Source organism: Penicillium crustosum (genome assembly GCF_028827405.1).
Source record: "Penicillium crustosum strain IBT 35664 chromosome Unknown utg000001l_segment0_segment0, whole genome shotgun sequence".
Taxonomy (NCBI): domain Eukaryota; kingdom Fungi; phylum Ascomycota; class Eurotiomycetes; order Eurotiales; family Aspergillaceae; genus Penicillium; species Penicillium crustosum.
Window position 1 is genome coordinate 1,154,077 of NW_026623122.1, and position 25,101 is coordinate 1,179,177.

The 25,101-nt window shown below is 48.8% G+C and overlaps 11 protein-coding genes across 11 annotated transcripts; 7 read left to right on the forward strand and 4 right to left on the reverse strand.

The window, feature by feature from the left end:
* Positions 1-2: 2 nt before the first annotated feature.
* Positions 3-2,792, forward strand: N7487_000437 (mitochondrial elongation factor MEF2; the record flags this gene model as incomplete). The annotated part of the gene is made up of 1 exon (XM_056868185.1): positions 3-2,792. The coding sequence occupies one exon, from the start codon at positions 3-5 to the stop codon at positions 2,790-2,792; it is 2,790 nt and encodes a 929-aa protein (XP_056732969.1).
* Positions 2,793-3,133: 341 nt separating this feature from the next.
* Positions 3,134-4,719, reverse strand: N7487_000438 (GTPase-activating protein GCS1; the record flags this gene model as incomplete). Its single annotated transcript, XM_056868186.1, has 4 exons — positions 3,134-3,538; positions 3,623-4,396; positions 4,548-4,616; positions 4,678-4,719. 4 exons carry the CDS (start codon positions 4,717-4,719, stop codon positions 3,134-3,136), a joined length of 1,290 nt encoding a protein of 429 aa, XP_056732970.1.
* A 72-nt stretch (positions 4,720-4,791) lies between these two features.
* On the reverse strand, positions 4,792-5,058 carry N7487_000439 (uncharacterized protein; the record flags this gene model as incomplete). The annotated part of the gene is made up of 2 exons (XM_056868187.1): positions 4,792-4,910; positions 4,956-5,058. 2 exons carry the CDS (start codon positions 5,056-5,058, stop codon positions 4,792-4,794), a joined length of 222 nt encoding a protein of 73 aa, XP_056732971.1.
* A 399-nt stretch (positions 5,059-5,457) lies between these two features.
* On the reverse strand, positions 5,458-6,788 carry N7487_000440 (RNA recognition motif domain-containing protein; the record flags this gene model as incomplete). Its single annotated transcript, XM_056868188.1, has 5 exons — positions 5,458-5,811; positions 5,891-5,932; positions 6,061-6,093; positions 6,169-6,469; positions 6,583-6,788. The coding sequence occupies 5 exons, from the start codon at positions 6,786-6,788 to the stop codon at positions 5,458-5,460; spliced, it is 936 nt and encodes a 311-aa protein (XP_056732972.1).
* Positions 6,789-8,862: 2,074 nt separating this feature from the next.
* N7487_000441 (DUF2985 domain-containing protein) lies at positions 8,863-10,968 on the forward strand (the record flags this gene model as incomplete). Its single annotated transcript, XM_056868189.1, has 4 exons — positions 8,863-9,553; positions 9,612-10,007; positions 10,060-10,134; positions 10,187-10,968. 4 exons carry the CDS (start codon positions 8,863-8,865, stop codon positions 10,966-10,968), a joined length of 1,944 nt encoding a protein of 647 aa, XP_056732973.1.
* Positions 10,969-11,375: 407 nt separating this feature from the next.
* Positions 11,376-12,269, reverse strand: N7487_000442 (uncharacterized protein; the record flags this gene model as incomplete). The annotated part of the gene is made up of 1 exon (XM_056868190.1): positions 11,376-12,269. The coding sequence occupies one exon, from the start codon at positions 12,267-12,269 to the stop codon at positions 11,376-11,378; it is 894 nt and encodes a 297-aa protein (XP_056732974.1).
* A 2,064-nt stretch (positions 12,270-14,333) lies between these two features.
* On the forward strand, positions 14,334-14,887 carry N7487_000443 (hydrophobin family protein; the record flags this gene model as incomplete). The annotated part of the gene is made up of 2 exons (XM_056868191.1): positions 14,334-14,688; positions 14,742-14,887. Coding segments are annotated over 2 exons (501 nt in total), but the record flags the coding sequence as incomplete, so codon positions are not given.
* A 464-nt stretch (positions 14,888-15,351) lies between these two features.
* N7487_000444 (uncharacterized protein) lies at positions 15,352-16,983 on the forward strand (the record flags this gene model as incomplete). The annotated part of the gene is made up of 2 exons (XM_056868192.1): positions 15,352-16,481; positions 16,557-16,983. 2 exons carry the CDS (start codon positions 15,352-15,354, stop codon positions 16,981-16,983), a joined length of 1,557 nt encoding a protein of 518 aa, XP_056732976.1.
* Positions 16,984-18,575: 1,592 nt separating this feature from the next.
* On the forward strand, positions 18,576-20,065 carry N7487_000445 (MFS transporter; the record flags this gene model as incomplete). Its single annotated transcript, XM_056868193.1, has 4 exons — positions 18,576-18,621; positions 18,680-19,353; positions 19,404-19,506; positions 19,560-20,065. 4 exons carry the CDS (start codon positions 18,576-18,578, stop codon positions 20,063-20,065), a joined length of 1,329 nt encoding a protein of 442 aa, XP_056732977.1.
* A 407-nt stretch (positions 20,066-20,472) lies between these two features.
* Positions 20,473-21,687, forward strand: N7487_000446 (agmatine deiminase family protein; the record flags this gene model as incomplete). Its single annotated transcript, XM_056868194.1, has 1 exon — positions 20,473-21,687. One exon carries the CDS (start codon positions 20,473-20,475, stop codon positions 21,685-21,687), a length of 1,215 nt encoding a protein of 404 aa, XP_056732978.1.
* Positions 21,688-23,162: 1,475 nt separating this feature from the next.
* Positions 23,163-24,641, forward strand: N7487_000447 (type III PLP-dependent enzyme; the record flags this gene model as incomplete). Its single annotated transcript, XM_056868195.1, has 4 exons — positions 23,163-23,403; positions 23,468-23,863; positions 23,930-24,496; positions 24,550-24,641. 4 exons carry the CDS (start codon positions 23,163-23,165, stop codon positions 24,639-24,641), a joined length of 1,296 nt encoding a protein of 431 aa, XP_056732979.1.
* Between the last annotated feature and the right edge of the window lie 460 nt (positions 24,642-25,101).

The window sequence follows — 25,101 nt, forward strand, 5'->3', positions numbered from 1 at the left end:
ACATGAGCGCTTCCCCTTGGAATGGTCGTGGCTCCGTTGATGCGCTTTCCCCCGGGGTGCGCTGTATGAGCTCCAATCTATATAAGACTTCGAGCAATATTACATGCAAAAATACATGCTCCTCCCTCAAAGGTCTTCGGTCCAATTACAGACAGCTTCAACGCTTTTCCACGACATCTGCATGCCATGATGAAGCTCTGGACCGGACCCGGAACATCGGCATTATCGCCCACATCGATGCAGGCAAGACTACCACTACGGAGCGCATGTTATTCTACAGCGGCTTCACAAGACGCATTGGTGATGTGGACGAAGGCTCAACAGTAACCGATTTCCTTCCTGCCGAGCGCGCACGCGGTATCACTATCCAGTCAGCCGCTATTACCTTCCATTGGCCTCCTGGAGAGGTAACTGGAGCGTCAGGCCCCCAGGCGGGAACGGAGAATGAGCCCACTCCGCGGTCTGCCTACCCCCATACGATCAATCTGATTGATACCCCTGGCCACGCAGACTTTACATTCGAAGTCATGCGGTCTCTGCGCATCCTTGACGGCGCCGTGTGCATATTGGATGGTGTTGCTGGTGTCGAAGCGCAGACAGAGAAGGTTTGGAATCAGGCAAGCACATATCGCATTCCTCGAGTCATTTATGTGAATAAGCTAGATCGTGATGGAGCCGCATTTGGTAGAACAGTGCGAGAAGTCAGCACTCGCTTGGGTGTTTATCCAGCAGTTTGCCAGATACCGTGGTTCGATGGAGGCAACGGGCCCTTTATCGGAGTAGCAGACGCAATCCATCTCCAAGGACTACGTTGGAAGGAAGGCGAGGATGGCCGCACCGTGAAAGTGGCCGACCTTAAGCAATTAGAGGCAGAGGAGCCGGCCCTAGCCGCAGAGCTGCGGCGGGCACGAATTGCCTTGATCGAGCTGCTTAGTGAACATGACGAAGATATTGTTGAGAAATTCTTTGAATGTGAAGAAGATCATCTCGCGGTCTCGTCAGCCGATATCATCGAGAGCTTGCGCCGGTGCGTGTTGGACCAGACGAGTCGGATTGTCCCTCTATTTGCAGGTGCTAGTTTCCGGAACATGGGGGTTCAGCCATTGCTGGATTCTATAGTGAATCTTCTCCCCAGTCCACCTGAAGCTCCCGACCCAGAAGTAAGCATTGGCGGTGTCAAAGGAGGTCTTCGGGACCTACTGTCAGGGGACTTAATTGTGGAGCAGAGCGAGAAGGCGTCCGCGCCATCTAAAGGGAAACAACCAAAGAAAAAGAATTTGGCCTTGCAGACCAGTTCAAAGGATGCGATCAGCAAGCTTCAAAGCTGTGCACTAGCATTCAAAGTGGTTAACGACGCAAAGCGCGGAGTTCTAGTCTACGTGCGGGTATATTCCGGCTCCTTAGATCGCAACAGCCTTCTATTCAACACAAACCTGCAGTTATCCGAGCGCGCCCCGCGTCTGCTGAAGATGTACGCCAACGATGCCGTGGAAGTGGACTCAATCCCTGCCGGGCACATCGGTGTCGTAGTCGGGCTCAAACAAACCCGAACAGGAGATACCCTCGTGTCCTACGCAGGGAATAAAGCCACTCCCCCAGAGCCACTTACCAGCCTCCAACTCCGACCAATTGCTGTTCCACCACCGGTATTCTTCACCAGCGTTGAACCGCACAGTCTAAGCGAAGAGAAGCGCATGAAAGAATCACTCGCACTCCTCCTCCGTGAAGACCCCAGTCTTCACGTCAATATAGACGAAGAGTCAGGCCAGACGCTTCTAAGCGGCATGGGCGAGCTGCATCTCGAAATTGCTCGGGACCGACTAATCAACGACCTCAAAGCCAAGGCCACAATGGGCCGCATCGAGATCGGCTACCGAGAATCCGCACTTGGCATCTCTAGCCCAATAACCAAGATCTTCGACAAGGAGATCGCCGGGCGAAAGGGTAAAGCAGGCTGCACAGCAGTCGCAGAGCCACTGGATGAAGACCTCGAATCCCCAGAGGTAGACCAAGACACGCTCCTCGTTGAAACCTACGACGGCAACCAGATAATCGTCTGCGCCCCTGGTCTCCAAGTTGACCGCTCCTCCCGTAGCGAAGAAGAAACCAGCCCATTCCTCCCACCGGGCATGGACCTCGTCGCGTTCCGCACAGCGCTGCAAAACGGAGCTGTGGCAGCACTCGCCCGCGGCCCTCAATTCACATTCCCAATGCATAATACCCGCATCACACTAACTATCGACCCGGCCGCCGACCTCTTCGGCAACGAAACAACCACCTCAGCCCTCTCATCTGCCGCACGTCAAGCCACAGCCGCTGCGCTGCAGGATGTGCAGTTTGGCGCGGGGACAGTAATGATGGAGCCGGTGATGAATGTGATTATCAGCGTCGACGAGGCGAGTCTCGGCTCCGTCGTCCACGACATTTCGTCCTCACGGGGTGGACATATCATCTCACTCGACGAGGAGGTACCGCTGTCAGGTACGGATGCATCGTCAACTTCTGCATCCACACCTGAGGAAGAGGCACCGCCACCCATTGATCACAGCCGTGTTTATGCACCGCCGGACCCGTTCGAGACGCCTTCCGTTGGCGTGGAAATTCCTGTTGCTGCGACTCGGCCGCGCACAATTATCGCAAAGGTGCCGCTTAAGGAGATGGTTGGGTATCTCAAGCATTTGCGAAGCTTGACTGCTGGTCGGGGCACTTTTGTCATGAGTGTTGATCGGTTTGAGAAGATGTCTGGCCAGAGGCAAAAGGCCGTGCTTGCGGAACTGAGAGGAGGATTTTGATCGCTGACTCTTTGATCACTGACTCTTCGGTCTCAATTCGGATTCAGCTAGGAATTTTCTTGTATATCATATCTCATAGTAATCGCTGTACCAATATTCTTCTACTTTTCGGCCACCTCCTCTCCGGCCTCTCCAATTGACGCCAGGCCAAGCTATGGAGTATATGGACTATGCATCTGATCTTCCCTTTGCCAAAGAGGGGAGTTCTAACGAGGTATATGTGGAATGCAGATAGAGGGCAGAGTAGACACAAAAAGACAACACGGGACATAAAGTCATGGCACAAAAACAGCGGCCCACAAACAAACAGAGAAAATCGAGTAAAATAAGGCGCTTATATGCTACCAGTTGTCATCCCATTCATCCTTGCCCTTACCCGTCGCCGAAGCCGTTGTATTCTTACCCTCTGCGGGTTCTGCACCAGACAAACCAGGTGTGGAGTTAGCCAGAGAGGAGGCAGTAGGACCCTTGCGCATAGCAGCGGTCCCAACAACATCAGATCGTTGAGACCGTTGTGATGCAGTGCGGCGGTGGTTGGATGTATCTTGGTCCCCCATTGACGAGAAGTCATCCCAGAAGTCTCGGCGCTCAGGCTCCACGCGATTACGGCGTCCGTCACCGCGTCCATCTTCTCCTTCAACAAACTTATTGAATTGGTCAGCAGCGCCGCGAACACCTGTTTGTAGGTTCTGGCCGAGCGTTGAAGCATGGATGCGGGCCTGGGCTGCGAAGTCGGATTCGGCCAGCTAGATATCCATGTCAGTAATTGCGCCCAAAGAAACTACACATGTAGACACTATAAAATCTCCCAAGCGAGGTCATGCACATACCTGTTTAGCTGTTGGCTGTAGATAAGCATCATTAACCTGTTTTGCGCTCTTGCCAACCGTTGAAGCAAACCACCCAAATCCTTTGGTGATAGTGCCCATTGGGTCCTTCTGAAGATCTTCAAACGGCTGGCCGCCGCCGCCGCCGCCGCCACCCCAACCTCCAAATCCGCCAAAGGGCGAAGAGCGCCGCTCACTCGCAGAGGCCGCAGGCAAACCACCACCGAAACCAGTAAACTTTCCACCTTGTGAGGGCGGCAGGTTATCGGCGCGACTAGCATTCTCATTCCCCAGCTTCGCGAAGTAAGCCTCGTTCTGCTCCTTCTTGCCGGGCACACCAGCCCGCTGGCTGTCACCAGAGCGAATAGACGATGCTGCAGGTGACCCAGCCCGGGCACCAGATATAGCACCCGTGCCGGCACCAGCCAAGCTCAAGGGTGTGCTCGATCGCGAGGGATTATTCTTCTTCTCCTGGCCTTGGATGTACTCGCGGCCGTCGACTTTGCACGATAACCGCTCCTTCCATTCCTCGCCCGATTCGCTTTCATATCGTTCCTTGATAGTCGAGTCTTCGAATGTGCGACCTTCTGAGACAGTAACTGGGTGTTCATCGTAGAAGGTCTTCCAGGGATCGTTACCTCCCAGCTCCATGCGTTGGATCTCGGCGTGTTTAAAGGCGTCCATGGTGATCGAACGGACGAAGGAGATGTGAACACCTAGCCCGCGATGTGTGCCGGCGCAGTTGAGACAGATAAACGTTCCAAACTTCGGGGAGGCCTGGTTAATGTGCCCATGGCGGGCAAGGAGTTAGCAGAGTGTGTGGTTTGCGGGGTGTGTGAGTGGGTTGTTGGGGTGACAATGCTTCTCGAGAAGACAATAACCAGTGCGATGGGTTTCAGAGAGAGGGAGAGAGAGAGAGAATGCGTACCCATTGGGGCGACGGGGCACCGCAATCGCAGCACTTGTCATTTCCGTTGGTCTTGGAGATTTGGAGGAGCTGTAGCACATGTCTGTGTCAGTGACTGTGGCGCGTTGCGGTATTTGACCTGGCAGCACACCTTTGTCCTCGTTTCTGGGTCGACCTCCCACATGCGAGACATAGTGATAGTGAGTGAATATACAAAAGCGAGCAGGTGAGACTTCGGGAAACACAATCCAAATAACGGAGTGCGCTAGTATGTTGTAGGGTTGACCGACTCGGCACCGACGTTGAGTTGATTTACCCCTTTTTCTCGGATGGAGTTACGCGGAGATTGAAAGGTACTGAAGACAAAAAAGCAAATGCAATTGGCTCAATGATAGAGTAAAAATCAAATGAAAAGAAGTGAAACAATACAAGTTCTATGTTTTGCCTCTGATCGGCAAGGGTCGGACATTCGCGTCATCCCCAACCAAATCGGGTACACCCACTTTGTATAAACTGCGATGTCCATTTCCATTGTATAGGTGTGGACTACTCCGTACTCTTAAATACAATATGCCAGGTGGCAGATCGTCATCATTTAGTAAATGTGTGCTAAGGTACAATACAGAAGGCGAAGAGAAAAAAAAAAAAAGAAAGTCGTTAAGGACGGAAAGCACATCAGCTAAGATGGCTCTCCTGCATGGTCAACTGATCCATGTTGTCCGATAAAAGTCATGAATCCAACCCCTCCAGGGTTCTCCCCAATTCCCCCCCCGCAATCGTTGAGTAGCTAAGATATTCACGGTGATCTGTGGTTTGCAGAGCACTGTGATCATATCGATATGATCCTCTGTTGAGAACCCCCTCTTCTGTTTCTCAACCCCAAAGCCTATTATCAAGTACCTGATTCGGTCGAGTGGAATACGTTGGGCATTTAAGCCTTGGTGGTGACAGCAGGAGCAGCGTTCTCCTGAGCAGGAGCAGGGGCAGCATCTGAAGCAGGAGCGGCAGTCTCCTCGGTCTCGGCCACAGCGTTGATGTCGTCATCTTCCTTACCGGGGCTGTCGATAGCGACCTTCACAGCGATGACGCGACCATCAATATCCTTGCCGTTCATCTCACTAACGGCCTTGGCCTGGAGCTCCTCCGAGGCAAGGTTGACGAAACCAAAGCCACGGGTCTTGCGGCGCTCGTTGCGAGCCTGCAGCTTCTTGATCATGAAGCGGGGGATGGGACGCAGGGCAACCTTAGCAGAGACAGGCTCGTAGGCGGCGAAGATCTCCTTGAGCTAAAGGGAGGAAGTAATGTCAGTCAATGTAACCCCAAGCGGAAAAGAAACGGAAGGAAGAAAAATAGATGTAACCCACCTTGTCCTCAGTCAAGTCGTACGGCAGGTTAGCAACCATGACCTTAGTCTTAGAAGGAATGCCATCCTCGGGGGACCGCGCTGCTTCTGGGGGCGTGCTGCGCGGGTCTCACCAGCCTTGGAGGCAGTATCCTTCTCGTTTGCGGTGTCAGCAAGGGGAGTCTCGTTGACAGGGGCCTCGGTGGCTTCCTGGCCATCCTGGGCCTTGCGAATTGTCAGCATCCAGTTTAATGTGTCGATGTGCGTGGATTCAAGCAGGGAAATAGTTTGGGCACATACAGCACGGCTACGGCCGGTACGGCCACCACGACCGCGGGCACGGCCACGGCCACGGCCGCGACCACCAGCACGCTTGCGACCCTCGGCACCACTGGCACCCTCACCGCCACTGGCAGCACCTTCCTTGGCCTCGGCGGGCTCGGGCTTGCGGGCAAGCTGAACGGACACCTTGCGCTGAAGAATCTCCTTGCCAGAGAGGGCCTCGATAGCGGCAGACGCTTCAGCGGCAGTGGCGATATCCACAAACGCATAGCCAACGGGACGGTTGGTGCGGGGGTTCACCGGGATCGAGGTGGTCTCGCTAAGAGATGAAATGTGTCAGAAAGGACCAGTAGAAAGGGCCAATAAATGATGGATGTTTGTTTTGAAGGTGGGGTTATTTGGATTTGAACCACCAACCCGGGAGTTACTCACATGGTGTATGTCTTGAAGAACTCCTTGAGCTCCTCCTCGGTGGTCGCGTATGCGAGATTCCCGATGTAAAGACGACGGCCCTCATCTGCACTGGCAGCCGCAGCATCGGCAGCCTGGGTGGAGGAAGGGGTAGCACCGTTGATTTCGGGCTTATCGGTCAGGGTGGTCGCAGCCACGGAGTCAGCAAGTGCGGCGACGTCAGACATCTTGAAGGTTGGAGATGTTTGGATGATGAAAAGTGTCGGGTTGATTGTTTGCCTAAAGCTGAAAGAGACTTGACAGGAGGTGGAGCGAGGGGAAGGAGCAGGGTAGCTTCGTGCCCTAGATACCAATTGAAAGAGAAGATGAAATTGAAGTTTTTCGATGCACTAGATCTTGAAGAGAGGGAGGAGGAGGAGGATGGGAGAAGGAGATGGAAAGGGAAAGGAGAGGCGGTGTGGCACTAGCCCAGTGAGAGCTCGAAGTGATGGGGCCAGGTGCGATCGAGGTACTTTCCTTCCGTCAATTGGGCTCTAACCCCCTAACCCGACCCCTATTCCACCCCTATTCCACCCCTAACTAACCCCCCAGCTCACCCCTAATTTTAGGCTCCCAACCCCAAACACTCCCGAGGTTCCTTTTCCCCCCAGCCCCGCCTTAATTGAAAGCCTGACTCAGAACAGCTGGCCTGATGTCATTCTGGAGACCCTTTGAACCAATTGCCATCTGTTCCCTTCTTCCCTATTTATTCCTACGTTTGACCTACTTAGGTAGGTATACTCCGTATATCATACCACTCTGCTATTCATGGATTCTATAAGTGTACGGAGTATGGAGTACTTTGTTCTTAATTAACATTCCGCTCAATTATTACAAAGTACTCTGCACATCTGCAGACCATCCTAAACTCTATACATGTGCATGACACCCGTGTGACATGTCCTATAAATACTTCCATGGAATCAAAAAAAAAGGGCCGATCTTCCACCTCACCTGGGCATTTATCTCCACTTAATAATCTCCATGCCTTCAGATTCATCCTTGTATATTATTATAGGTGGCAGGGATGAATATACAATTTTCTACCCCGTACTCCGTACTAACTTAAATATTCAACCAGATCTTTTATTCAGCCTTGCATACTCCGTACAGTCCTGGAGAATCTTGGTCTAGCCTACATAGGTAGCACACAATGACAATATTTGTTCACTAACACAATATCACAGTGGTCTCACAATAAATCTCTGCCCCACGCGACCTTGGATTTAGAAACAATTTATTATTCCTTAGCCTCGTCTCGGCTAGTTAATTTTTCATCTGCTTAGTTTATGGTACTGCTTTCAAAAATATTAGCCGATTGTAGGTCAAAATGCTTCATGAGCAGCTTCTGGTTTGATGGCACAGACATTTGCTTTTTGTCCATTGCAAAGTCAACTAAGAGATCCTTGCCTCATTCTATGCATATTAGATCTAGGTTTAGGAAATATGTGCTTTGACAGGAAGCTTCACGATTGGACTAATGGGTCCCCTGTCTCTAGTCATCTAGGTAATGTACAATGTAGCGGTAACCACCCATGTCAAAATGATATATTAAACAATTCAATAGGCGATCCTGAAATGACCATGGAATGAATTAATCTATGCCTTCTATCAATCAAAAACCTGTCAATCGCTACCAGAGAGACACGTGCACATACATGTATGTAGATATAACTAGTAGTTTGTACGATATCTTGTAAAGTACGTACATGTAGATCTACATGGGTTTTCTTCCAGTGGCGTCCCATTATGGTCCACGGAGATTGCCATCGTTGCATGAGGCACCTGGACACCTTAATTATCAGGCGACATAAAAGCTTGGTACAGTCGTAGTGCACTTGAGTAGCTTCTTGGCTACAAGTCAGGACTTGCCACTGTGCGGAGTACATATATAATTGAAAATATGTAACCTATAATATTGAAAAAGAGACCCCTGAACAAAACAAATACAAATACAATATAGAGGTAGAGACCTTGGAATGCAAACCCAAGATCGACGGTTTAGTGTGATATTGAGGGACTGTGCACTCCACTAACTCGTCACTGTGGAAAAGAAGGAAAAACAAGATTCGGGAACGGATGAGTCAGCCTTGGATTTAAACACCCCAGAGATCCAGAACGTCTACGGACTGTTTTCCATGTGGACCGAAATGGGGGAGTTTCAGGTCCTTGGTTAACTTATATTTTCCTTTCAATATCTCGGGGGCTACTTGTATTGTGTGATCTTGTCCCCAACCTTCCGGAATTCGTCGCTCCAGCATTATGGATCGCATCGACCCGGTCGAGGACCCCAACGCCCCTAATGGGAACCCTCAGGGGACCCAACCCACAGGGCAACCCACAGAGTCCGGCCCCGTCAGGCCAGCAGGTCCTGCCCCGTTGCGCACTCGAGCCGACTCACGGACGCGACGACCCAGTATTCGCCTGTCTCGCTTCCCATCTATCCCTTCAATAGACACCGTTAATCACCCGTCTCAACCCGAGGGTCAAGGTCAACCACCGTCTTTCGAGCCGCAGCCCATCAGATCCCCTGCGCCCAACGAAGAGGACGAAGCATGGCTCGCAAATCGACGGCGCAGCAACTCGGAGCCAAATCCGGGACGATGGTCATCCCCCCCTCCCGAAGTCCTCTCGCGAGTGGCGACTCCCATGCGGATGATGCCTGTGACCGAGGAATCCTCACACCAAAGTCCGGTGCTCCCATCTCCAGCGGCAATATTGCCTGGTCGAGAGACTCATTCCGATTGTGAACCTGATCTAGAGCAATGCGAGACCCCTCCCCAACTAGCGCGACCGGCGGGTCGGCTCCGGCGAACTAGCCAAGCTGCGTTGAATCGCTTTACTCGAAACCGCGCATCCACGGTGACGGGAGCTGCACCGACTCTAGACACACAGGAGGAGCAACGGCAAAATGAGTATGGATCCCACGTGGTGGATGTGCTGGACGTGATCGGTAAGCATTGATACCAAGCGTGATACAGAAACCATGGATTTAACTTACCCGAATGTAGACCCCGAGGTCTCTGCGCTTTCCACCCTCACCAATGTCCAAAACTCTCTCTTTGTGCCGAACCTGGGTGGGTTCATCAATCGCATGCCCACCTATACGATTACACGACCACAATATTCCTCGGATGAAGAACAGGGAACTACAACCGACGAAAATGAACCACCCGAGGGCGACAAAACTAAACAGCGCCCGCCTTTAGAACAATTACAATCATTCACGAGTATGTCCTCGGCGTTACGGGGTCCCAAATATGCCGTTCTCCCAGAAGGACATGGACTTGATGGATGGACCAGAGAAGACTACGCCGAACTCAATGATCATGTTCGGCATATGCTTCACTCTCGACGGTCCAAGTTCAAACGGTCCATGAAAGGATTTAGGCAGTACGTACGGAAGCGTGAGTGATACTCCCCGCCAAGATATCTTTGCTTAATACTAATCTTGCCTAGCCCTCGGCTTTCTTGTAACTCTCTACGCAACCTTGATCACCCTGTTCGGTCTGGCTTGGGTTCTTTTCTTGATCGGTGGGATCTCTTTGTCCGATACTTTTGGCCAATATGCTAACAGCCACTTCAGGTTGGATCAATGTCGGCGGAAAACAAAGTTATGTTGTCAATGTCATCGATAACGTTTTGGTTGCCCTGTTCGCCATCATGGGTGATGGACTAGCTCCTTTCCGCGCTGTGGATACATATCATATGGGCTTCATTGCCCATTATACATTCTTATCGTGGAAAGTTCGTCGGAAGCGGGCCCTGCCAGGCCTCAAGGACAAAAATGATCTTCCATCGAAGCCGGAGAAGGACGTCGACATTGAATTTGGCGACATGGCCAAGGAAAACGAACACGAATTCTCTGTCCTCGATGCTCGCCAACAGTTGCGATTGATGCATCACCAGAATAAGTTCGCGAAGTCGCATACTTTCTATAAGCCGCACGAAACCATGACCCACCACGCCTTCCCTCTACGCTTGCTTATCGCTATTGTCGTCATCCTCGACTGTCATTCTATACTCCAAATGGCTCTTGGTGCCTGTACCTGGAGTATGGAGGACCCCGAAAAGCGGCCATTCGCTTTGACAACGGTTATTCTTTGCTGCTCCATCACCTGTAACATCACGGGTGGTGTGATGATCATGATTGGTGATCGACGAACCCGAAAGAAGGATGTTGTTGAACGGCTCTTCCGCCAACAGTTGACCGAAGAAGCCATGAGGAAGATGGAAAAGAAGAAGATCAAGGAAGAGCGCCGCAGTGCTCAGATTGAGCGGTCTAGTGCCCAAATCGAACGTTCGAGTGCGCAGATTGAGCGGTCGAGCGCTCAAATTGACCGCCCAGTGCCGTATGGCGGCACCTGATCGCAGCAATTTCCACGTCCTCACTTACGAATGTCATGACATGGGCATTAAGAACGTTGGTCTAGCTGTGTCAAAGCGTTTCTTTAATTTGCCCCACCTGTACAGCGTTGTTGTTTTACATATGCTAGGAACGGAGTTTCATTGGATCTCATATAGGTATAATATTTGCTTTCTGTGATTTTGTTCTCTGGCCTACAGTGGCATTTTGCTTTTAGCTGATACAATTCAATGGCTTGTGGTTTTTGGTACATAAGGTTGATCTCTGAATACGACTGGTCATCTAGATGCTTTGTGCAAAATAAATGAATCTCTTCAGCTATGTATTCGATATAGATATACGATATAACCACCATTCTTTCAAACAACGAAAGATACAAATCTCATAAGATCAAGAGAAGCCCAGTGCCTCAAGTGGTGATAGTAACCTTCTCACCAACCCATTTCCCTCCACCACCCTTAACGATCTCCTCAAAGATCCACTCGCCAACCAGAGCCCGTGAAATCGTATACCCAATAGCAGGAGCCTTCTCCGTCCCAGCCCTCACTTTCTCAAGTCCCACCCCTTCACCCCCTTTCTCCCCCTCAATCACGGGAACAAGGTGGTCCCCCGTTAAGAAGCTAGGCCTCACAACAACAACCCCAGCAGCAAGCACTCCAGCATGCCCCAACCCAACCTCCTTATCAAGCAATTTCTCCATCTGCAGCTTATCCGCATGAGGAATCGGCAGGAGCACAGAGTACATAGGTCTGAACCAGAACGGCACATCCTTATTACCAGGCAAATGTCCCGTCGTCGAAATAACGGTGACCCTTGGTGCAACAGCACGATACGCCTCGAACGAGGCAAACCGATCAGAAGCGATCTTCGCCAGTGCCTCCAGCAGCGTGCTTGTCGTCTGTTCTGTGATATGCGGGTTTGAGAGCTGAATGTGCGGCAATGCAGGCATGCGCATCTGAGTCTTTGCGCATTTTGATTCCTTGGTGAAAGCCATTGTTGGTGTGCCACCTATGCCTGAAATTATGCTTGTTACGAGAGTACAAGTGCCATTGGGTGCGTTCTTGGGGGTGGAGTTGATGATGAGGGTTTTCATGGTGCTTTCCACGTCTGTCGCATCGCCTTCGATTATCTCCAGCTGGCGAGATAGAATTTCCTCTGTTATTCCAGGCTGAGAGAGGAGGAGCGCTGTGAGTTTTGATGGAGTGCGGGCGAGGGCTCTGGCGTTGTAGCCGTTGAGGAGGGTGTAGGTCAGGCAGGCGTTGGCGCAGCCGCCGGTTGCTCCGAAAAAGGCGATTGTTGTCATTTTGAGGATGTGCTGATATGTAGAATCTAGAATTCAAATTGTAGATTGTAGATTGGGGCTTAGGGTTTGCTTGTATTGTAGAGCTTGGAATGGATTGAGATGGTGATGATTTCTAAGAACCCTGAGGATTCATGGATCCTTTATACTACTAGTCGATATACACCATACTTTCAGCGGACTCATATTGACCCTTGGATATCTTTCCGTTGCCGATTCGGTCTAACAGCAAGTGAGGCTATAATATGCCTACGATGATGGAGTGTGGCCATGTCTAAGCCGGCACAACTGGCGTACGCTAGGCTGGAAACGGTTTAGTAGCGGACGAATATCCCACCGATGCGGGTGAACTACTGCTCCATTGAAGCATTGACGCCAATCATGATCAATGATCTAGATTGCTAAAAAAAAACATATGAATAGAGATAAGTAGTGTAGTTTTTAATCCTTGTGGGCATATGATAATTAAAGAGTTGAATATGTGTGAATTAATATCTACGATTTTGGGTGTTTTGTTCAAGATATATATCCAGATCAACAGTACGGCACACTCTATATATTGGAACTACGATGATTGAGTGTATTTTCAGATTGTAGTCTATAGGCTCATATTTACATAGAATACTATTCATTAATCCCTAAAAACCAAGCAACATGTTCCCCTGACTACGAGATCTAGCTGAAATAGTTACCAAGCTCTAGATCTAAACTGAACCAGGTCAACTTCCTACGTAACTGTACATTGCAACCGTTCAAAAATTTCCATACAACATACGTTGTTACATTGTAGACAGACATGAATGGGGAATAGCTATAGTTCAGCTAGCCATAGTTCAACTAAGACAAGTATAGTTTAGGCCGCTCACTACTGCTGACCCTTTTACACTAAGTATAGCTACACTTCGGCTTCCTCCAAATACCAATTAAAAATCCGTTAGAATTCCACCCAAAATCTCATAGCCCTGATTACACCCCCTGAAGCTTTCGATCTAGACTAAACCCGACCAAGAGAACATGGAGAAGGCCCATATGTTGCAGTTTCAATGAACACTAACATCCAATCCCTGTGAAGCTTTCCTTTCGCATCGAGAAAGGAGAGTGTAGATCAGCAGTTGCCCATCGTAACATCACATGCTATGCCTGGGAGCAGGGTGAAAAATCCAAACTAATCAGGATCGACATGGGTCGGGCAATCTCGAATTCCCTGGGACTGAGAGATAGGAGGACGGTGGATCCAAGTATGGATAACAGACAGTAATTTGATATGATTTCAAACTATAATGTAGGTATGAGTGCAAAGAGACAATGAGGACCCAAGCATCGCGAGCACATGCTGCTTTAATAATGACTGGAATGAAAATAACGTGCATGGTATCGGATTATTTCTACCATGACGGCGCCTCCAAACGCCTCCAGACGCCTCCCAGGTCTGATATCCAGCGCCACAGAGATCAAGTGGTTACATTTCTGTTCAGGGGCAGGATTTGAAACTGTAGGGAATTCATTAAGGATGACGGTAGGGGCTGCCCCATGCCCTGATCACTTCTAGAAGGACCCTGAATTCGGATGTCTGACTTACAACCTAGGTATATGGTCTATGCTCGTTTAATTTGAGACCCATGTGAGGCTCGCAGGGTTAGAAAGTATGTAAGCCCAAATGTAGACCTCCCAGGACCGAACCAGGGCGTAGGGTAGCCTTGACGGATACCGTTGACAGGGCGGAATGCAGGGCCCATGCATCTCAGGAGCCAAGGGGGGAATCTCATTGATTGTTAAATTCCGGAATCGAGGAAGGGCCAATGATATCGCTAGGAGGTAGAGATCGTCGGCACAAGCTCGGGATCAAACCCTTGCGTGTTGCATTCCACAAGCAAAAATGGGAGGGTTGCTTTTGGCCCTCACTATGAAGACTGGTAGATCACCTCGTGCCCAAACACTGTGAATTCGAAGATAAAAGGCGAGGAATAAGTCGCTCTCTCTGTTCTTTTATCCATCAGCTCTCTACTTCTCTATCTCTCTCAACCTTCAATCTTCCAAACCTCCCAAAACACCTTTTATATTTTAAAGATTTTAATCTTTCAATACCCTACCTTCAAGATGCAGTTCACTCTCTCCACCGTTGTCCTCGCCTTCGCCGGCCTCGCCGCTGCCATGCCCGCTGAGAACGTCGCCAATGGTGTCCAGCACCAGAACGGCGGTGCTCCTCGCTTCCCCGTTCCCGACAACCTGACTGTCCAGCAGGCTCAGGCCAAGTGTGGTGACCAGGCTCAGCTCTCTTGCTGCAACAAGGCTACCTACGCCGGTGATACCACCGACATCGACTCTGGCATCCTCTCCGGTACCCTCTCCAACCTCATCGGCTCTGGCTCCGGTGCCTCCGGTCTCGGTGTCTTCGACCAGTGCTCCAAGCTCGGTGCTCAGGGTAGGTTTTACCAATCAATCTATTTGCCCAATTCCTTTCTAACCTTCCTATAGTCCCCATCATCGCTATCGGTGTCCAGGATCTGCTCAACCAGAACTGCAAGCAGAACATCGCTTGCTGCGCCAACTCCCCCTCCACTGCCAGCAACGACCTCGTCGGCGCCGGTCTTCCTTGTGTTGCCCTCGGCTCCATCCTCTAAGCGTATCGCTTTGGAGTCAGTCAGCTTCACACCATGGAAAAGTTACAGGAGCCGTGTGGGACACTTTGTTTCTGCACTTGTTATCTCGTTTGTTTGAGAATGTTTGCAGTGTGATTCTTTTATAGAAGTCCTATTATCTCACCTAATATATAATTCTTGGACCTTCTCTTTCTCATCATAGGCTCATTTCCTCTGTGGAATTTACTATACCCATCCACCAACCTCTCGTAGCCAAATCGATGCACACTCTCGCTATCGCAGTCCTAGTCCTCCTCATCCCGACCGCTAAGCCAAATCAGGATAGACTAGGTAGCACTAGGCACTAGCCTTGGCATCAACCAAACCTAACTCACACCTCACCCGATATAAAAGCTACCATCCTTAGACCTTGTAGAGCAATCTCTGTTTTTCAAATTATCTGGGAATTCCCAAATATCTTGGAGTTACCCCGCCCTACGCATGACATGTCTATCCAATGGATAGACCAATGGGAAGCCAAAACTCACCAAACACTCCCGAGGTTGATCAAATCTTACATCGACAAAGAAGACTTCTCACGCGCTGTCCGTGATATCCTGCGCCTAACAGAACTCCTGATCTTGTCCAGCCATTTAACTGAGGCCCATCTGATCGCTTCGGCGGTATTTAGATTGGTAAGAGATTTCAAATTCACCGACAAGGGCGAAAACCTTGACCTTGAGATACACACTCCTACCACTCTAGAGATTTTCTGGAATGTGCACAAGTCGACCTTCCCCCAACCCAGGAGGGCACCATGCTCTGATCGATCAGACCGTGAAACCTGGATAACCCAACAGCAATGGGGCAAATACCGGGAATGCACCCGTACGGGCTGGATGCTTCAGCACGTTGGACTCGCCGAGCCAGAGAACCCTTCTTCTATTTGGCGCGAGACAGACGATCCAGCCATGCTGGCGATGTGTGCGCGACTACTAGCGAAAACAACCATCCCGTGTACTTATCCGCCCGATAATTTAGCACGGGAAGCACTCGAGGTCGCGCAGAAACTCTATGCAACACCGGATACACCGAGCGAGGAGTGTGGTTGGGGACCCGACAAACCAAAAAGACATTCATATTTACTGTACCGGCGGTTGGCTGTTGAGCTCGCGATTCGCTTGGGCGAATTGCAAACAGCAGCGGATATCCTTGGGCAAGGGCTAAGACAGGATTTATTTACTAACGGGGGTGAATTGAGAGACTTTTTGATGGTGCCTGGTATCTATGATGTTTTGCCTGTATTAGCCCGTGGCGGCAAGGAGAGTAATCCTTTCTTCATCACCAAAGAAGATGCAGTGGTTATGGTGAGGGAGATAACTGCTGCGCTGGAGCTACGGGCTGAGCACGGAAGACAGTGGGAATTGCATCCATCTAAGGTTGGATGGAGGGAGTTGTTGGATCGACTAGCTGAGGGGGCATGGAAAACCCATCGCAAAGAGTATCAGTCCATGGGGATACAGAGTGCCAATGATATCTTGTACGACCCTGCCACGGAGGAAGAGATCACGGCGGCCGAAGAGAAAGTCGGTGAGCTGCCGGCTGATTTCAAAGAGATGGTTCGATTGGCGAACGGGTAAGTACTGTAAACCTAATCGTCTGCGGAAATGTAACCTATGTCATCAAGGTCATAACTGACTAGATCGTCTAGATTCATAGGCGGCTGGCACTTCTTCGCAGGTGGTATAGCCGGAATTCAATATATCACCACAGAGGGAAACGGCTATGCAGACATTGGCTATGAGCATTATGAAGATGAGCTGGGAGAACTTGATTATAAGATGATCCAACTTGAGCCCGGCACTGAATGCGATTCATTCAATCATTTTATTGTTCCTCCTAAATATTGGAAAAAGGGCAAGTTGCAGGCGGGAAAAGAAGTCAAAGACGGCGAGTATCAGTACTGGCATTGGGCGTCTTGGTCTGGGGGTGAAATCCGTCACTGGGACTCTGTACGGGACTTTGTTTGTAGCTTCGTGGAGGAGGTAGAAGAGATGATTGAGAATGGCGAAGAGGAGGACTGGGAACAAGACCCGGATGTGGATTATCTGGATGAAGTTGATGGCAACGCACTGTAGTCTCTAACTGCTAGCGTGCTACTTTGGATTTTTACAAGACATCTAGATGATATCACAAGGCCGCATAGGCGGCCGAGTATTTTTGTTTATCATGAATCTAATGACTTTTGCCTTTATTAGGAGTGAATTCCCTGGTGACGGCGCCGATTCAAAAGAGCGTAATATCTTTTCGAACTGCTAATCCAGATTCTGCTGTGATACCGAACTATGAAGGAGGATCAAAGCTCGGAAAATAACCTTTTGATTGGTTCCAAGGTTGAGGCTTGCGGCTCTTCTCGGGATCCACTTCCAGTTACAGTTTGTTGAGACGCACGAATATTTGCTTCATGTCATGAAATATTAGCCGGGGCTAGTGGAATCAAAGATAGGGCCTATTTTTTCATGGACATGGAGCAAGTTTACCGTGCGGTTGCCAAGGAAGTTGATGGAGGGCGCGGAAGATCTAGGAGAAGAAGAAAAGAGAGCCTGCCATGTTGTGACCAAAGACCTACAGGCCGGATTTGATACTATGTTATCGGACCAGGAAGAGTAGGATTAGAAGATCTGTCATGACCAGAAATGATAGACGACCCGAGTTCACAGTCTTGGTTATACAGGCGTACTATGTGTTATCATCGCATTGCAGGTGGGTGGTTGCAAATGATTACAAGTTATCTTAGCCCAGCACATAAAGAAGCTTGAGCAACCATTCACGGAAACACTGTGTAGTTTAAATTGTTGCCAAGCTAAGTATACCATCATTGCCTTTCACGGAGTTGATTGGTGGCTACATATGTAGAGATTTATGAAGACATCTGTCCGACCTGGGAATCCGACGGTTTCCCTTTGAAATGCTACATTCAACTTGATAATATCTCATGCGTTGGATGTTTTAGCCACAAGCTATTATACCATGTCTATCAGTGGTTTTGACTTGTTGGAAGCATGACCATTTCCATTGCCGTGACAATTTCCTCCGCCAAACATTTGAGATTTTTTGCTAAGCACCCATATGTGTTGTCAAATCCTTATACTATACACCAAAATCAACACCATTCAAACATCTAAATCACAGTATTCTAGAGATCAGCAGTGATCCGAGGATCTCCCTTACAGCGTCTAGCGCAAAACCTGATTGCAAATGCAGCTACAATCGAACACATCGCGCCTCTTAACGAGAACATTTACCCAATCGCGACCGCTACTGCATGTTAAGTTTTGAACTGCATACAGAAAAAGTAAACATCAAGGAGAACAGGCCCACATATCCGACTTTTCGAAGTTGAATCGCCCGCTTCAACTTCCATCCTCACACCGTCAAAAATATCAAGTCAGCTGGATAAACAGGGTCACTCATGATGACTTGGTCGAAGCCATTTTTGAAGCTTCGCGACCAGCGACCGTGGCTGTTGCCGCTGAGGTCGTCACAATCCTTCATAGTGACGACGATTTCTCTGTCAATGTTTACGGTATCCTCCCCGCCCCCTTGACATTCAAACAAAGCAAACCCCCACTAATTAAATCCCATATAGGATCTCTTTCTTTATGCTATGGTACAAATGTTCTGACTAAGACCTTTGATCCTTACCTGACCGGTGCAGATTGTCCCCGTTATGCCCCAGGCACTAGTTTCACGAGCTGGAGTAGCATTCGAAGATAGTACGACATATTTGCAAAGACAGATACTCATTTACTAATAACCATCTTCTTTTGATAGGAGAGTATTGGAACAGCGTCCTCCTCATCTCTGAAGCCGTCTCGGCACTTACATGTTGTCCTATATTTGGATACATGCTAGACATCTCCGGAACACGACAGGGCCCATATCTATCTGGACTCGTGCTGTTATTTGCATCTATGGTCATTTTGACAGCTTCACATTCAGTGACATGGTACATTATTGCCAGAGTGCTCCAAGGCGCAGCAACGGCCATGGTTTCAGTGGCTGGTCTTTCAATTGTGACAGATGCGGTAGATAGAGCGAGTCTGGGACAAATGATTGGATATCTTGGAACCGCCATGACACTGGGATTTATGTCTGGTCCACTACTCGGTGGACTGGTCTACGAAGTTGGAGGATTCTATGCCGTTTTTGGTATGGCTTTTGGAATCGTTGCTCTTGACTTATTTCTTAGACTCGCTGTTGTCGAGAAGAGGATTGCTGAACGTTGGCTATGCCTTACTGATGGTGAGCGGCCAAGCCAGGAGAACGGTTATATCCCCGAGCAGCCGCCATATGGAGCTCTGGAGACTATAAGCAGTAGTGGAGAGACTGCCACGGAAATTTCTAAGAGTACCTTTGCGCTGGGAAAGCTTTTGAAGCAGCCACGGATTCTTATTAGCCTCTGGGCAGTTATAGTCGCAGCTCTTGTTGTCTCGGCATTTGATGCAGTATGGAACTCAGTCTTTTATGTCGGAATTGCACTGACAATCCTTTATAGACACTCCCAGTCTTTGTGGAGAACACATTCAACTGGAATGTTCTAGGCGCAGGTCTGATATTCTTGCCAGGTGCTGCAGCGGCCGTTTTCCAACCATTTTTCGGTACGCCAATATATTATCATACCCTGATACATGGCCCTGACCTGCTTTTCTAGGATTTTTATCTGACCGTCTTGGAACGAGAGTCATTACATTCGCAAGCTTTATCTTTCTAGCTCCGAGTCTGATCTGTCTTCGTTTTGTTGAGGAAAACTCACCATCCCACATAGGTCTTCTTTGTGTGATTCTGGGTCTTGTTGGAATGTGCATCGACTTAAGCGAGCCAGCCTTGATAGTGGAGATGCAGCGTGTCCTGGATGACATGGAAGCTGGAGACCCTGGGGTCTTTGGGGGCAGAGGTGCCGTGGCTCAGGCTTTTAGTTTAGAGAATATGGCCCATTTTGGCGGTTTGGCCTTAGGACCTATGGTAGGTGGGTTTGTGGAGTTCCGATACGGGTGGAAGGTCATGACTCTTGGGCTGGGAATTCTTTGTGCAGTTACTGCTATGCCTATGTTATGGCTTAGTGGCCCTATGCAAGAAGTCTCCTGGACCGAGTCTGCAGATGAAGAGATGGAGCGTGAGCCCCTGCTGACGGAGCAGCATGCGTCAGGCTGTATATAGTAGCACAAAGAGTCTTATTATTGCATTTATCTGGATGTCATGACATGTCAGCTCAGGTAGATTTAATATCCTTTCGCTTCACTACAGATGAAGTTTAGCCGTCAGATTATTTGGGTTAGTATTGGAATAGAGACCTTTGGCTATATGTATTCTTCTTGAAATATCTCTCTAGGCTAGCTGCCTTTAGTGAACCTGAAAACCTGCTGTATCGTGGTATTTAATGGGGAAATAACGCTTCGTACCGAACACAACTTGGCTGTTGTGAGTAACGTTGAAGTAGTCACAGTTACACCAAGCAGATAACGTATGAGAATAACGAGGACCAAGGCAACCGGATTGCATTTTTAAAAAGGAGAGAAACTCCAGCTTGACATGAGAATGGTGATAATCCACAGGCGACTATCAACATGATGCTTTTCGAGCGATTCCGCAAATTGCTGTCGAACCTCAATACCACCACACGTACCTGGCTCCAACCATCTGATGCCAGCAGCGATCAAATCAAGGTTCAACAAGGAAGCTACATCTTCCCAGCAGAGTCAGAACCCCATGAAGCGACAATCATGGGGTTACCATCTCGATGTTCCCTGCCCTCCGATCAATATGATGCTATGTGTAATGAATTAGCTCAACTAGCGGCGGCCATAACCGAGTTTGAGCCAGTTCGGCTGTACGTGAGGCCCGAAGAAATCCAATTGGCCGAGTCCCTAGTCAAGACCTTTGTGAAAGACGCATCAAGAATATCCATTATCCCGTGTCCAATCAACCACTGCTGGGTACGCGACACAGGTCCAGTCTACGTGCGCGACAGAACAGGAGCATTCCCAAATCGACGCTTCGCAATTAATTTCCAGTTCAATGAATGGGGCGGGAAGAAACCCGAAGATGACGGAGTCAGCTGGGGTCAGCAATGGCCATTGATGGATGAGAAGGCACTACAGGAAAACAAAAATTTTGCGCGGTGGGTAATCGAGCACGACCGTGAGCCCAGCCCCGTTACACAGATTGAGAGTTCGATCCGCGCCGAGGGCGGAGGTCTTGTTACAGACGGAGAAGGAACCCTGCTCATCACGGAGAGTAGCATTATATGTGATGTGCGCAACCCAGGGATGTCCAAGCGCGAGATTGAGACAGAGTTGAAGCGGGTGCTCGGGATTGAAAAAGTGATATGGTTTCCTGGACGGCGCAATGTCGACATTACCGACGTGCATATGGATGCTGAGGCGAGATTCGTGCGCCCTGGTGTCATCGCTTACTCCAAGCCCCATGCCGTTGCGATTGACCTGTGGAAAGAGTTGTCTGCGGAGATCCGAGAGATTCTAGATTGTGAGACTGACGCTAAGGGCCGGCGCCTGCAGATCCACACTATTGAAGAACCTGATCCACGAGGCTTGGTGAAATCCGATCACGATGAACTAGCGGCCAGTTATGTGAATTTCTATTTTGTTAATGGAGGTTTGATAATCCCTAAATTTGGTGATGGAGAAAGAGATCAAAAGGCTTTGGATATGTTTCAGCGGTTGCTCCCTGAGCGGGTGGTTCGGCAGGTGTATGCCAACGCCATTCCCCTAACTGGTGGGGTGCTTCATTGCATCACTCAGCAGGTTCCTGCAACGAAGTGAGGACCAATGAGTTAAAGGACGTGGCATTGTGGGGGAGAACACTTGGCCTTTCATTGAAAAATAAGATCGGTCTTCAAAGCTTTGTCAACGTGCATACATATTTAGGTCTGAGAATAGATTCTGACTCAGACATTGCACCGCATATATGCTATTGAGGATGTATTTGAACTTTATGGATATTCCATTTCCCGGTCATTCTGACCCTGACTAGTCCGCTGAAACCAAAATCTTCTGGGGGTTGAAAAAAGCTCCTAAGTGGGGATTCCAATGTTAGATGTTATAAAGAACAATCACCTACGAAGTATAGACAGCTGGGTTCCCCAGAGGCCACAGCTCCGCAGATCTTAATTTCCTTTAAAGAAGCAAATATGCGAGTAAATCTTAGAGAATTCAAGACCTCCGAAGGTCGACATGTATTGCATGGTGCATTCGATTGTGTAACAGTATAATTGGCCGACAAAGCCGAGAAATACAGTGAAAGCACAACGATCGAGGTCCTAGTGGGAGAATCTGGGGGTGAAAGAACCGAAAACAACTCATCTGACTCCATAATATTCCAAAAGAATGGAACTTCAAATTGTGGACATTTCCTTTTTCGTACTCCGTACTTCAGCTGCGCCTCCATAGATCGGCGCATCACAGACAAGTTAAGTGGTTCCTGCATGTTGAAACTTGAATTGAATTTCTATGACATAAAAAAAAGGATTGATGCGCTCGCTATTCTGTATATTCTTTTATTTCATAGAGGATATTAGTTCAATATTTAGTTCAACATATCCTGGGGAATATCAGTCTCAGCATTTCGGCTTTGCATTCGAAGCATACTATCACCAACATCCTGGTCGCACTACTCAGATATTTAGTGTAGTGATGACCTTGATGTACCTGTGTGTACTTGTGTGATGCTACCTTATTACCTCGACTCCGTTCATGCATCCAACTCTACGCCCTCGTCGAGTCTCCACAATCCACATAAATAGTGTCGAGCTGATCACATTCGTTATATGGAGTGCTAAGTACCCAATATCGAAGCAGGATTGCCTCAATCGATCGATCTATTCACTGATTGATCGCCTTCATCCCATGCACATAATATGCAAAGCCCTAGAACACACACGTCAACTTGTTTCAATAAAAATATAATTGGCTCTCTCACAGGTTAACTGGGGAAGTGAGGTCTTTATCCCGTGCGACTTGTTGCTTATTCCTTTCCGTGAGATCCAACGTAATGCAGAGTTTCAATTGCGTGCAAAACTTGCCTTTTAATGGCGTTTTGTTTACCTGTTAGTTCAGCCCGAGCCTCTTTAAACGATCGATTCGCACGGTGTCCACCGAAGCGCACAGTACATCTTTCCAAAAGGACCTATATACTTCAGGGATTTGTATTATAGTCCGACATATTTTTTGTAAGGTTGTTTCAGTTACAGAACTCTCCATTTTCCACAGTTCTTCTCACTCGAATACTCTCCACAGTCATGGCTCTCCTCCCTGCTCCTAGTGAAGCTGTGACCACGGGCAAAATCATACATGCCACCGGATATCGAAATCTCTCACCAGATGAGCTAGTTGATCTCGCGATTGAGAGTCACATTGCCCGTGTAGTCAAACGCTCTGTTGTTGGTGGCGATGAATCATTCTTCATCGCCGATTTGGGCCAGATACTTCGACAACATCGTCGTTGGACTCAGCATATGCCCGGTATACGGCCGTATTATGGTATAGTACCCATTCTATCATGTTTCCACCTTTCAAATAGAAAGCTAACTTATTTTTCCTGCAGCGGTCAAATGCAATTGTGACCCAACCTTCCTCAAAGTTCTTGCAGAACTGGGGACAGGGTTCGACTGCGCGTCCATTGAAGAGATGCGCGCAGTTCTCAGTCTCGGCGTAGATCCAGCCCGGATTCTGTTCGCCAATCCATGCAAAGCACCCGCCGCCGTAGCTTTTGCACGGGAGGTTGGTATCTTGAGAACAACATTTGACAATATTGACGAATTGGATACCATCAAGGCACACATGCCAGAAGCTCAGCTGTTACTTCGTATCTATGCAAATGACGAGGGTGCTTTCATTTGTCTGAGCGAAAAGTTTGGTGCGCAGTTGGATACAACCGAAGAGCTCCTTTCAAGAGCTTGGGAGCTTGGGCTGAATGTGATTGGTGTCAGTTTTCATGTTGGTAAGTACTTGGGTACTTCTGGTCTTTCATAGCTGGTCATATTTATTGACCATTCGGAACTATTAGGGACGGGTGCTACCAATTCAGCATCATTTTGCAAGGCCATCAAAGATGCACGCCTGGCCTTTTCACAAGCTGAAAGTCTAGGTTTCCACCCCGAAATTCTCGATATCGGTGGCGGTTTTCAAGACGATTGCTTTGAGTCTATGGCCCCCATTATTCGAGATGCGATTCGGTCCGAGTTTCCAGCTGGTATCACAACGATCGCAGAACCAGGTCGGTTTTTTGCTCGTAGTGTGTATACTCTTGTATGTCGAGTGATTTCACGTCGTCGTCAGCTTGGGAGTGCGGCTCGATCTGGTGTTCCAGACATGCTTTATCAAAACGATGGCATATACGGAAATTTTATGAATGTGATTATGGAGAAAGAGATCATGGTTCCTTATTTGGTCAAGAGTAAGAAGGCCAGGGGGTTCTTACATAAACAAAACCCAGGGGATGCTTTGCAAGTAACAGATCATCGTTACTCGATTTGGGGACCTACATGTGATAGCACTGATTGTGTTGTGCGCGAGGTGACGCTTGATTCTGAAGTCAAGATTGGAGATTGGCTCAAATATAAGAACATGGGAGGTGGGTATCCTCGTTTTATTCTTGGGATTTCAACAAAACTGACGGAGTTCCAGCATATACAAGTACCACGGCCACTAAATTCAATGGCTTCAGCAGCACCTATGACACATTTTATGTCAACAGTGAAACGTTGCCTGGATATTAGCTGCAGAGGGTGTTTGCGGTCTTGAAGCCATCAGATCAGTATGGGAGTGGCTCAGTCCCTCGCTCAAAGACCCATGGTGGATAAGCTGCAAGTGACATGATATATGACACGGCATATCGACCGTGTCAAAGAAAGAAAAAAAAAAAAAGGTAACAGGCCAAAATAGCTGTGGCCCATGTGACTGACGGCCTTGTTGAGCATGTTGATAGGTTTGGGGCCGGTGCAACCGGAAATCATGTGTGGTTAGCAGCACTTGAGGAATTAGATCGCTTACACGATCTCCTGAAAATTTCAAGTGTAAATCGATGAATAGCCTGCATTCATTCAGCTTGAGCGCGCAGCCTCTTGCATATATCTATACCGAAAACCATAGAGTCCATAACTATAATAGTAGGATAACCGAGCCCATCCAAAAACAATAACCGCACGCTGAAACGAATAAACACCATAGTCTCCAGGG